This window comes from Bicyclus anynana, chromosome 14 (genome assembly GCF_947172395.1).
Source record: "Bicyclus anynana chromosome 14, ilBicAnyn1.1, whole genome shotgun sequence".
NCBI lineage: Eukaryota > Metazoa > Arthropoda > Insecta > Lepidoptera > Nymphalidae > Bicyclus > Bicyclus anynana.
Window position 1 is genome coordinate 10,665,152 of NC_069096.1, and position 13,931 is coordinate 10,679,082.

Consider the following 13,931-nt stretch of genomic DNA (forward strand, 5'->3'; position numbering starts at 1 on the left):
CCTTGTTCTATGGCGGGTTGGTGGGTGGGTGATAATGTTAAATTGAAATTGAAAAATTTAATGACCGACGGCTTAACATGCTCCCCGAGGCACGTGGTGTAACACCACTAACATACCCAACTCTAGGCAGAGAATTTTAGCTGAAGATTTCTTAGAAGAAAGTAGGTTTGACGAACTCCGTGGCGCAGTGGTGTGCGCGGTGGATTTACAAGACGAAGAAGTTCGATCTCCGGCTGCGCCTATTGAAGTTTTCTTAATTGGTCTAGGTCTGGCTGGTGGGAGGCTTCGGCCGTGACTAGTTACCACCTTACCGGCAAAGACGTACCGCCAAGCGATTTAGCGTTCCGGTACGATGTCGTGTAGAAACCGAAAAGAGTGTGGATTTTCATCCTACTCCTAACAAGTTTTCATCTTAGATTGCATCATTACTTACCATCAGGTAAGATTGTTGTCAAGGGCTAAGTTGTAGAGAATAAAAAAAGTATGTGTGTATATAATTATGTAGTCAATGATTCGAACCCAGGACCTCGTGATTCAAAGTGATTCAGTTAATAAACCGGTAGGTACCTGTTAATGTAAAATACAGGTATAAAGTTTACCAACCTAAGTGGTAGGTAATTACAATATTTATGACTCGACTTTACCTAATGCTAATGATAAACTAAGTCGCAGAGAAAACTCTTGCAAACTTTCTGGTTCACGTATCTTATAAATCATACATTAAAACTAAGGCGATAAACTCGACATTCAAAACAACATAATATACTGCAGTGACTAAAGTGACTTCTTAAATATTTACAGAAGGTTACGAGATTCTTTGTTATTTTATGATAGCTCTGTCTATTAAATATTTATAACCTTTAGCATATATATAGAACTTGACTTATATATAATTTAGTAGAGAGAGAGAGAAGTCATAGTCCTGTATAAGCTACGTTTCTATTGCGTGCCAAACATTCGGAATAATAAAGACTTGATTTTGAAACTCTGTTTAATGAATACACAAGATACAATACAAATACAAAATAAGCAATAGTGTTAAAATATATACTATACGAAAATAGCGGACTGTGAACCGAACCGTTGCGTTTCGAAATTAACGAATGACTAACTTGAAAACTGCCATACCAACACGCGTCGGATATAACGCTGAGTTGGCATTCCAATTAGGGCTGCTACAAACCTATCCCTACTTTTTTTCTTTTTACAATAAAACTACTAAGCGTAATCTCAGCCACTGACGATCAAATAAGCAAACATGTCTGCAGCGCTAACGGCTTGTTAGTCGCGAAGTGCATGACGGCTCGATTCGACACAAAAAAATATTTTTATTCATTCGTTCTACGAGTTTGCAGCGATTCAAGCAATATCGTACGTGTGTTTTTTCGTCAGTCAAGTATCGAGAGGCGGGATCGAGCGCACGTATCGTGCGCACGCTCGTGATACCTAGGCAACTTCATTACCTAAAGTGGGTTCCCAACTTTATGCTTTAAAGGACGTGGATTCCAGTGGAATCGATTCTGTCTGTATGTATATATACATTATATTTATTCATTTCAATTTCATTCCATTTTACAACCTACGCTTACATTGGGAATAGAGAGATATCTGTGTATTGTCCAAATAAATGTAATTCTTCTATTTCATCTTTATTGCGAGCTTATAATAAACCTAGCACATATAACGCGTCAACATCCGAGCGGTGCCACGCCATCGTTTTTACCTAGTGGGCTGGGCAAACTTATACTATATAGGAATGGCTACCGAACTGATGTCTGTCGTTAGCGCTGCAGGCATGTGAGCTTACTTGATTGTCAGTGGTTGACATTAGTGGTAGTAAAGGCGTGAGGCTAGTAATAACAGAGTATTTTGAGTTTGGTTTGAACGCTGGAAGATACGGGGAACCTGTCGCTCTCCAGAGATACAAGGCGCGTTTGGAACCCTCGAAACTTTAATTTTAAGATTTCGAAATTCTATTTATCATCAATAAATATAGCAAAGGACAATGGTCTGGTGTTTGTTGATAGAATTCATAAGCGTCTACTAATGTAAACTATTACAGTTTGTAGAAAATAATTTATTTAATTTTATGAAACAGAGCAAAAGGTCTAATTAAGTCCAAAAACTAAAATATATTCACATCAATTACATTTAAATAATTGAGTATGGCAACCATACTATTTATACGAATATTGCATATATCGGACAACTAGGGACGCGCACGATATCGAAAAGCCAGTATCGAATCGAATAAAATATCGTCATTGAACTACACGTATTCAATGCATCAGTTTAATTTCAGTAGAACAAACATATAAACTAATATTTATGACGAATTAATATAATTATTTTGAAATATATATAAAATATTTTGATTTTCAAACAAGAAATAGTAATTAATTTAAATGCAATAGGTACACCTATTTAATTTAAATTACTTATTTCTAATCATGACAAAATACTGCTAAAGTTCACTCTTACTTGGCGGCATTTTACATTTAAGTAATAAAATAACCAAAATGTAATAGTCAAACATGTTAATAACAATTATTAACAACAGTAAGCCATATGATATATTTTAATAATCAAAGGAAACGAACAAGTGTTTACAAACGTATTTATTGTTTAAGTATGTTCGACATGATTTTAAATAAAACTAAAAATAGTAAGTCCTGAAGATTACTTATTGATTACAAAAATAACAGTATCGAAAGGAGATCGATAATCATTAATCTATACTATAAAGTATCGATACTTTTACGTGTTCCTATGACAAGTCATGTACTAACAATTCAACTGTGAACTGTCAGTCAGTTGTCACATCGCGTCGTAATTTCGTTGTTTGCGTACTTAAGCGTCTTGTAAATCTTGTTGCATTTTTCCGATACTTATCAAATGATTTTCTGTACCTACACTCTTTTTTAACGACCGCTTATGTTTATGGACACCGATTCTCCCGCTAAACTACTGACTTAAAACACTATTGTATTAAATTCCACGTTGGTTTTTAGGTTTAATTATATTCATTTTTATAAAGTATGTATATTATCCATATCCATGTCTAAGAGAAAAATGGGGATCAAACCTACTTTTTATGTTCTTCGATCGAACCCAAATACCCTGCTTCATAATCGTGGAATAATTAAGACTTCAATTTAAAAAGTAGGTCTCTATTCGTTGTTGACAAACATAACCTCTAAAACTTCAAACATAAATATCTCGAATTCCAGACTTCACATAATATTAAACCATAAGAATAAATTGTTAAGAAAATTATTATCTATCATTTTATATTTTTTTCATTCATAGACGCTTAAAAAAAATGTCAGCAAAAATTTGTTTGGAAATAGACCATTGTCCTTTCGGTTTCTAATTATCACTATTATCTAAAAACATTCTTTGACGTATGAAATGTGCTTGTAAACTAAGCCTCATTGAAATAAATGATTTTTACTTTGAGTTTGACTTTGATACTCGTAATTCCTCAAGCTGGTACCTAAACGCTGTTTATGTTTCAGATGCATTTTCAACGTGTACCTAAGGTTTAGTGAACCTTAAGGGAGAGTTTCTCTTCAACCTTTATTCCTCCTCGTGGCAAGAAGTTATCCATAAGGATTTTTCCACATGAATAAAAAAGATGGTGCGAACGACCGGATAAATTCATTTCTTGACATAGTAATTAAACAAAAATAATGTAATAACGGTATATTATCTGTTACTTATAATATAATCTTTTACTATAATGTGTGCAATAAGCTAATATTACAAAAAAATCATAGTAGGTTTCTTGCTTTGGTGTTCTACATTTTGTAAGGGATTTAAGTATGTTTTTGAGTTTAAGTGCTCGTAGGTATGTCCTTGGGCAGCGAAATCTTGAACTGCAGCAGAACTATGAGGTATATTGCGATCATGCTTATTGCCTGAAACATAGAGACAAGAAACAATTATTGAAATACATAAGCACTTAACATCAGTATGTCTAAAGCCGGATATAAATTTGTCTAAGGTGTCGTGTTGTGACGTATCAGAAAAGAATCAGAATCGGTTTCATACATTTTGTATCGTAAACCATCACGACATGTCACAACACATAAGTGTAAACGTTACTATACAAAATTTATGAAACCGAGTTACTGATTCTGTTAGACATATTATCAATTAATAGCAAAGATATGGCGGGTTGATATAAATGTCCTAAATGAAACTCTTACTCTTCTCTTCTACTCTGCCAGATTGTTGCTAAGTTATTAAATACGTTATTGGTATCTGGGTGCTATTGTCGCTTGGATTCGTTGGTTTCATCGCGGATAATGTTAAAATTAATAAATTAGTCACTATCACACTAATATTATTAAGCCGGTAGTTTGTGTGTAAGTGTGTGTTTGTTCCTCTTTTACGCTGCGGATACTGCAGAGATTGGGCAGAAGTTTGAAATGGAAATAGATTTTACTCTGGATTAACACAGGCTACTTTTCATCCCGGAAAAATCCATGGTTCCCGCGAGATTCATGAAAAACTTAACTCCACGCGGACGAAGTCGCGGGCGTCCGTTTATAATTAAAGCATTTTAAATACCTTAGACTTTTTAACAAAAAGCAAAAACATCCAAAACAATTTGCCTAAAAACGGTCGGATGGGCTTGACATCGGATATGGCCGCTCTCTGCGACAGTATTTCACTTTATTACAAGGTATCCGTTACGGGCTACGACATGACACCTTGGAGCATAATTTAGTAACAATAAAAACTGAGCTTTATAATGAAATTATAAAGTCACGTTGTTAAGAGTTTTGTGGTCTGCAGTCTAAATGAATCACACTAATATTAAAGGCTGTTCGTCTGTGTACATAGGCGTATATATAGCGGGTGGGCCGGATGAGCCGTGCCCACTCTAGAACGAACCTGTCTCCACCCTAGGATTCTGGGCTACCAATATGGAATTCTACTAAGATACTAATAATAGACTTGATGTCTGGGGCCAGGCCCACCCTAGGAAATAATCCTAGATACGCCAATGTGTGTGTATGTTTGTTACTCCTACACGACGCAATCACTGGTTTGATTTGGTTCCAATTTGAAACTTAAATTATTTCTTGGATTAGCACATAGGCTACTTTTATCTCGGTTGATTCCATTGTTCCCACGAAATTTGTGAAATTCGGTATATCACGTGAACGCAGTAGCATGTGTCTGCTAGTAAGTACTAAATAAACAACTAGGTAGGTACTCGTATATCTATTTACTGTTACTATGCTACGGTGCTGGTAGAACTACAACTTGATTTTCTAGTAAAAATATTCGTACTGACCGATGTAAGAAGTTCTCTATTAACGTGAGCGTATCCTTTCAGACTAACAACAGCTGGATTCATTTCTATGGCCTGGATGAAGTGATCAATCTGTAACAAAGGCCTCAAACCTCAAAAAACCAAAAGGTGGCAGAAACTGAATGTATTTTATAAGCTGAATTCAATTTTACAACTTAATTGTTGGTATATTGTATTATTATTACCCTAATTTCAAAAATTATTAGGTACCCTCGGGTTTTTTTTAACAACAAAACTATTTTTAATTACTTAGATAATAAAAGACAATCCATGCAACTTGTGGAACGAACGAAATGTAGAACTTTTTCATCAACTGCACTGCATGGTATAATGTAGGCAAGAAGTACTGTGTATGTCAAAATGAAAATATTAAGTACCTCTTTTTGTGTTGGTCGGTCTACAGACAGAACATCAATCGAAAGTAAAGTGTCTTGAACTCCAGCAGCTACCTGATAAAATAAACATCACAATATGATTATCATCATAATATGGTTCGAAATTTAATCAGGGTTTTTTTTATATTACAACAGATCGGTCGAGTTTTCCGGTCTTATAATTTATTTTATGCTGATATAGGCATTTATCCTTTTTCGCTGTGTTCCAGATACATGTTTTCCTAGTTTCCTGATGGTTTATTGCTTTAATAAATGGGACGTCGCCAAGAAGAATCAGAGGGGTCAGTTGCTTACCTAAAAAAATATAGCTAAATGCAACCAAAGTCCTAAAGACATTCAGTCGATTTGCTTTTCAGTAATAATCGCGAGGTACCCATATTGTTACAAGTATTGTGAAGCTGGATACTCTACGAGTAGATCTAGATCTAGAGTATGCAGCTCTACATAGAATTAATATTTTTCTCATCCTCCATAATATTATGAACCTCCCCCCTCCCTGGCTTCGGGCTGGCAACGCCCATGAGCACGCTACTGGGTGAAGTACGAGTATAGTAACTAATGCAAAAACAAATTTAATTTGAAATGTATAAATGAAAAAAGGCTAGTAGAAACAAACTGTAGGTACCTGAAGCGTGGCTTTATGTGAGCAATCAGCAAAAATAAAGAGCAGCGTAGAGCAGTAAGCAGCGTCCACGAACAAACCCATTTCTTTGAAACTGAACTTGAAGCCGTGGTCAACGATTTCCGACAGCGCGCCGTATACCGCTATCGTTATATTAAAAAACCTAATAAAAAAAGAATGTTGAGTCAACTATTATTGTTCCGACAGTCGTTACAGTCAATGGTCTTATAGCAAAAAGCTTCGACCAACACCATAATGAAGCTTTCGCTAAACTGCTGAAACAAGCGTCGGATACAGAAGGTAGTTATTATTGAGACGGCGCGTATTGCTAGGAGTCCTCACTCTGGAGCCCTGATCACCGGTTGCCTGGGCACTCACATGTCACGCAGCGGGAGGGTCAAATTTTTTTATAAATTTTTAATAGTGTATTAAAACTTGTATTTTATCAACATTGTTAAAAATTAAAAAAAAGTTAAAAATTAAATAAATAAATAAGAGAAAAAAATAATTTCTAAAAAGTCATCCAGTATTATTCCGGTAGACATTTCAGATAATTAATAGGCGAAGAAAGGTTTGAGCAACATCTTCAGAAGCTTTCGCTTGACATTAAAATGTTTTAAAAAGCAATGTCAATTAACAAATGAGTGAATATATAATCGTCAAAAAACGTATTAATTGGAGAAAAAAATATTAGGGATTATCATCATCATCATCATCATTATTAACAGCTCTTTATTCGGCTCACTGTTGAGTATGAGTCTCGTCTCAGAATGGGAGGAATTAGGCTAATAGTCCACGCTGGCCCAATGCGGAATTACATACATTACAAGTAAAGAATTAAAAAAAATCTCAATTCACAAGGGTCTTATTTTGTAAATTCCCATCCATAAATTACAAGATCTCTCATTCACATGAATGTGAGATCATGATGAGCATCATCATCATCATCATCATCATCATCATCATCATCATCATCATCATCATCATCATCATCATCATCATCATCATCATCATCATCATCATTGACAGCCGATGGCCGCGAGCATCTAGCGGCTTCCCGCAACCCGCTTGATGTCCTCGGTCTACCTTGTAAGGTTTCGACCAACACTGCGCTTTCCGGTGCGGGGTACCCATTCTAGCACCTTAGGACCCCAACGTCCATCGGCTCTTCGAACTACTACTACATGAACTCATAGGTAGGTATAGCTTACATAAAGAGGCAGTAGGTGGAGTAAGTCCGCGCGTACGCATTGCCCAGCGATTGAAGCAACTCGGACAAGTTGAGCCAGAGATATCGATAACTTGATATCAGACTCGCTGAGCACTCTACGTTCACGTCCTAATAAGAAAGAACAATCAATAACTACTAGCCTACTCTACGTGGTTTCATTCGCGGGAATACAGGGAATAAATACGAGTATCGCTGATAATGTAGCTTTTCTTTGGTGAACGTATATTTAATGTTGAGTGATGTGTTTGATTTCTCCTGGTACTATATTATTGATGCTATAATGTGCTATAAAAGCTACAAAATATACAATGAATTGTTATATATTGTATGTATGTAGTTATTTTCGTGCACAGATTTCATTGTGCATTTATGAAACCAGTGGTTTATATATGAAAACTCAACAAACAATCGCACTCCCATAATGAAAATGAAATAGTAGTTAAATGTGTGAGGAAAAGGTTTAAGGTTGTTAGTTAAATTATACCTTAAATTTTTAGTTTTCGGCAAATTTTTATCACTATTAAATAATAATACCTGACTTTTCAAAAGTGCTTGTAAACTAAGCCTTTTTTAATTGCTTAGATTGAAGTTTACGAGCGTAGAGCATTGTACTTATCTAAATATTATATAACTCAAAACTGACTAACTGACTTAGTGTTCTATTAACGCACAGCCCAACCACTGGGCGGATCGGGCTGAAATTTGGCATGCAGGTAGATTTTATGACGTAGGCATCCGCTAAAAAAGGATTTTGATCAATTCTACCCCCAAGTTGGGGATGAAAGTTTGTATGAAACTTTGTCAATTTTTATCAGATCGTGCTGAGACTTTGCATGCATAAAGCTACTATGGCGTAGGCAACTTCAAGAAAGGATTTTGATAAACTTCACCCCTAAGGGGATAAAATAGGGGATGAAGGTTTGTATAAATCTTCTTAGATTTTCGGCTGATTGAACTGAAAATAAAGGTTGGAGCTACTACGATGAAGACGTTCGCTTAAATAGGATTTTGATAAATTCAACCCCCATGGGGATAGAATAAGGGATGATAGTGGATCTCCTTTGTTCTGCGGCTACTGAAGCGATTTTTCTGAAATTTGGAATAAAAGTAGATTTTACTCTGGATTAACGCATAGGCTACTTTTCATCCCGGAACAATTCGTGGTTCCCGCGGGATTCGTGAAAAACTGAATTTCACGCAGACAAAGTCGCGGGCGTCCGCTAATTGTTGTATATGTTCTAAGCTGAGTGTCCTACTGATATATAGACAATAACAATAACTTATGTTTCGAACATACGAGTACCTACATATCGTGTAATAGTATAGTCTAATACCTCAAAGTAATCGATACCTATAGACAGAATTTAATTAAGTAAGTATCTAGCTAAATGTTTTTATTATGATGTATGCTAATCCAATCTCATCCGATAGAGTGATGTGTTCCAAGATTGAATCAGTTTGCCTATAATAATAACCAATGTGTTCTATAATTTAAAATAGACCGAGAACAAATTTGAAAGTTTTTCAATAGGTAAGGAAACCCACTGTTAAATATTAAACCTTCAGGGATTCTGTCAAAGGGTTGCCATGATGATCGGCATCATTTCCCAGGCAACACAAACACAAGCTACACAGAGTCTGCGGTACCCGATATCTGACGTCACCCGGATGGACCTAGTTCTTAACTCTGGACGGACCGGACGGAGTGACTGATACACTCAGGCCAAAACACCCTTCTAGAGGTTTAAGCCGAGGTCCGAATCTCAGAGATGACGCCCTTAGAGAGTCGCTTGCTTTACCCATCTCGTCTGCTTCTGCCTTCCACCCCATCAGGCGATTCTGCGCTTGCCCAAAATCATATTCCATACACATCATTGCAAGTTAAATACAAGCTCTTAAAACGGTTACCTACCATGAAGCTGAGTGAGTGATATTATTTATTAGTTTTAAAAGGAAAATATAAAAAAGTTAACTTTAGGTAGGTACAATTCTTGGCAATTATTATGGGTTCTTTGAAACATTCCGAAGCCGCCATGATTCAAACACCATAGTTATCTACTCTTATATGGTAGAAGCAATATATAAGCAATATAGACAAACTTTTGGATTTTATAAAATGACGAAGATTACATTGGCGGAAAACCGAAAAGGGAAAAACTATTTAGAGGCGAAACGCGACTTGCAATTCAGTTTCAGTTCAGAACCATGAAATTTCCGCCGATGACAAGTAGTGCCAGTCCAGGTTCCATTCTAATTTTCAGCTAAATGCATTGGCGTGAATTATTAACAAACATTCATACAAACTTTGGCGTTTACAATGTAAGTGGAGCAAGCAATACATTACCCTGTGAAAACACTTCGAAAGGCTCAGCGAAGCTATCTTGATGCCTCTGCAATTAATGTACCAGAGAGCGCAGTTCATGTTGATCATTGTTATTATGTGGTAATACGCCGACGTGTGCCGTAGCAGGAACCCGTCCAACAAAGCACACAGACTGAGAAGGAAACCCACCGCTAGCAGCAAACAACCAGCGCTTATTATGACTATGGTTGTTTTCAAGTTGGGAAACTGCAAATTTTCCCCCGTTATACGGTAATATCTTACCTGCAAGTAACAGTAAGTTTTTAAACTATTTTAAGCTATAAATAGTAAATCTATCTAGACCACAGAGCATAGATGAAGCAGGTGGTAATAAGACGAAGTGTGTCACAGGAGGAACCCGTCCAAAAGAGCACACAGGCGGAGAAGAAACCCGACCACTACCAGCAAACAACCAGCACTTATTATGACCATAGGTTTTCAAAACTTCAAAGGTTCACCTGTTATACGATAATATTTTACCTGCAATTATAATAGAGATAGTTTTTGGCTATTAAATACTTACGACCTATCTACGAGTATACCTCAGAACATAAAGCTAGTGCGCGTAGACGAATTTAAAAAAGATTTTAATGTATTCTACTCATATCTACCTACACGACTTTGTTCGTCTGTGACTTTCTGATAAAAATACTGAACCAATTTGGATGCAGATTTCGTTATTTAAATGCATATTTTTATGGAACTAAGTAATTTGAAAGCGGCTTCCTTTTTCTTAAAAAAAGAAAATAATTTAAGCTTTTATTGGTAAACTTGAGGTAGGTCTCCTCTAGGCAATGGCTAGTTCATTATCAACCCATATTCGGCTCACTGCTGAGGACGAGTCTCCTCTCAGAATGAGAGGGGTTAGGCCAATAGGGCACATTGGCCCAATGCGGATTGCCAGACTTCAGAGACGTAGAGAATTAAGAAAATTCTCATGTATGCAGGATTCCTCACGATGTTTTCCCTTCCTCACCGTTTAAGACATGTGATATTAAATTTCTTAAAATGGATATAACCAAAAAGTTGGAGGTGTATGCCCCGGACCGGATTGGAATCTATGCCCTCCGGAATCAGAGGTAGAGGTATATCCACTGGGCTATCACGGCTCAAAAGCTAGTTTAACAAGCAAAACTACTTTTAAGTGTACACACAAATTACCTACATAGTACAAGTATCTTCCTTCTGGTCTACGACGAATTTGAGTCACGTATATTTAGTAGCAACTAACTTTGGCATACAAGTAAGTAGAGTATTCGGTAACTTTGTTAAAAATGGGGCCCTTACTTGAAACTTTCCCCAATTCGTTTTATAAATGGCCACTTGATGTGCTACGCCCCATCCGACGAACGGTATCCAAAAGTGTGGCACGAGGAAGGCGACAAATAGAATAGAATAGATGTAGTCGTCGAACTTTTTCGTCGAACCTAGTATCATGATGCGTTCGTAGCCAACGACGAGGACGATGACTGTTGTTACGATGTAGAAGAATATAGCGTAGGCCGTGGCGCGAGATCTCCAACTGAATGTTATTGTACCTGAAACAGTTTTGACGGCCTTCGTGGTGCAGTGGTATACGCGGATTTACAAGATGGAGGTCCTGGGTCCGATCCTCGGCTGGTCCGATTGAGGTTTTCTTAATTGGGCCAGGTCGCAAAGACGTACCGCTGAGCGATTAAGCGTTCCGGTACGATGTCGGGTAGAAACCGAATAACCGCCCAGCCCGTTTCCCCCTTAGATTGCATCATCACTTACCATCCCGTGAGAATGCAGTCAAGGGCTAACGTCTTGTAAAAACTAGAAAAAAAATAATTCTCCTTGTCTTGTAATTCCATCGTGCATACCACTGCGCCACGGAGGCCGTCTTTCGTACAATTTGTGAGTATTATACTCTCATTAAAAACCTTGTGCCATTGATAATGATGATGATGATGATGTAGAGATAGAAGGTATGGTAAGTATGCACTTACCAGGTCTTGATCGAGTGATCGGCATAACAGCCAAAGCTCTGAACAACACAAGCAGAAGCTTATGGTCTCTGTAGAACTGATCGTGTATCTCGCACGTGTCACCATCCTGAGATGATAGTAGATTGCGCTGTTCACGCTCCTACCGCACAAAACCATATTAATCATAAAAATAAATAGATTATTAACCATACAAAGATTCCTTTTTAATTTCTATTAGGAAATTAAAATTTATATGAGGAAATCGGTGCAGGTACGTGACCATTTTTTAGAAAATATACTTGTATCTATCCTTAACGATAGCACAGGTGATAAATATTTATGTCGTATTTTTGTAGGCCTATAAAAAAGGAATATCCAACCATGCATTTGATATATAAGCATGGTTAGGTTATCAGTAGGTAGATATAATATCTCGAAAGCTAAGGCAGCGTTTTTGGTGAAAGCTCCCGAGCCGCTTGACGATTGCCGGCACATCCAACAATTATCATCCTACTTGTATATCAAACAATTTACATAAAACCTTGACAATCGACATGCTGTTAATCCAGAGTAAAATCTATTACCATTCCAAGTTTATTTTTATGGTACGTAAATACTTATACTTACATAATCCCTTTGCGTTTTACCATAAACCACCCTATTTATATGTAAATGTTTCATATCTTTTCTCAATAACGAATTATTAATGCCTTCATCAAACATATGATCTGGTATCATTTTTCCGACCCAAAGAATTAGGAAAACTATTAGGTACTTCAGTGTTAAGCGCAACTTCTGTAATGGTAAAGGTAATGGTGTAGGTAAATTGTCATAACGTAATAGTTCAGGATCCGGTGAACATTCTTACAATCGATTACTATCTAGCTAATTTACTGTGAGTAGCTTCATCTTCGCTAACTGTGGCCCTTTTAAAATGGCTCAAAGTCACTCAGCGGGCGATGGAGCGAGCTATGCTTGGGGTCTCTTTGCGTGATAGAATCATAAATGAGGAGATACGCAGACGGACCAAAGTTACTGACATAGCTCAGTGAGTTGCAAAACTGAAGTGGCAATGGACTGGAAGTCCGAAGAGCGACCCTGCACCGGAAAGCGAGGTGTTGGTCGACCCCCCACTAGGTGGATTGAGGACATCAAGCAGGTTGCAGTTGAACCGCTGGATGCTGGTGGCTCAACAAGGGGCCTACGTCCAGCAGATGACATTCATCGGCTTTTATTGATGATGATGATGAGCTACATCTTAAAATGACGTACCCATGCTAGTTACCAAAATAAGAATTTTCGTAAATTAAAAAGTTAAACGTCTCATCAAGATGATTAAGATGAATCTACTACTGCCAATTGTAAAAATGGTCCCCGGATCCTGGACTTTATCAGATGAACAGTCCTAAAATATTCTATGCAACGAGAGCCTGCCATAGCCAGACTGCCTCATTTAATGTAACCTAAAAGTTTGTCAACCTATACTTCTTTTATAGCTTACCTATGTACGCACACAAGTATTTATGGATTTTGTGATGGTTTCGGAAGGTAACAGTTTCCAAGGGTCCAGATCCTCAACTGGTCAAGTATAAAACGGAGTTTTATGATAATTTCTACGGAATATAATGAGCCCATGCGGAAACATGTCTCCAGTCGCCAGACCCTTAGACGTTTCGTGGCAACACTTCGCCAGGAAACCATAAAGTTCTCTTAAAAATCTTTTGCTGGGTCTGGACCCTTGGAACCTGCTGTCTTTCAAAACCATCACAGTCCAATTTTAGCAATTTTCGTACCAATGGTAGTAGGAGCATAGGCTGACTAAGCGGACAAACTTAGGCGAACAAAGGTGGCTAATTATCTTAATTTCATTCAGTCGCATAGGCATAGTAAACAACTATTATTTAAACAGACACACAGTGTGGAGTAGCTAAATTCGTATCACTTATTGCGGTGATTTGTAGGCGCATAACATACCTAGTAGTTAATATCGTTCAACCTTCATGTAATGAGGTAAGTCTGGCTACAGCAGGCTCATGGGCCAAAGGG

General features: G+C 37.3%; 1 protein-coding gene across 1 annotated transcript; it reads right to left on the reverse strand.

Annotated features, from left to right (window-relative positions):
* Positions 1-3,806: 3,806 nt before the first annotated feature.
* LOC112043594 (gustatory and odorant receptor 22-like) lies at positions 3,807-12,623 on the reverse strand. Its single transcript, XM_024079078.2, has 9 exons — positions 12,513-12,623; positions 11,907-12,045; positions 11,224-11,474; positions 9,919-10,179; positions 7,555-7,682; positions 6,347-6,506; positions 5,704-5,775; positions 5,309-5,398; positions 3,807-3,920 (listed from the first exon to the last, which is right to left on the reverse strand). Exons 1-9 carry the CDS (start codon positions 12,621-12,623, stop codon positions 3,837-3,839), a joined length of 1,296 nt encoding a protein of 431 aa, XP_023934846.1. The 3' UTR covers positions 3,807-3,836.
* Positions 12,624-13,931: the final 1,308 nt, after the last annotated feature.

Bases quoted from the DNA above. Each gene is read 5' to 3' on its own strand.
- LOC112043594 (XM_024079078.2), bottom strand. From the start codon at position 12,623: ATGATACCAGATCATATGTTTGATGAAGGCATTAATAATTCGTTATTG. The intron at 11,475-11,906 runs GTAAGTGCATAC...AAACTGTTTCAG, and splicing joins GATCACTCGATCAAGACCTG to GTACAATAACATTCAGTTGG. The intron at 5,776-6,346 runs GTACCTACAGTT...TTATTTTATCAG, and splicing joins CACATAAAGCCACGCTTCAG to GTAGCTGCTGGAGTTCAAGA.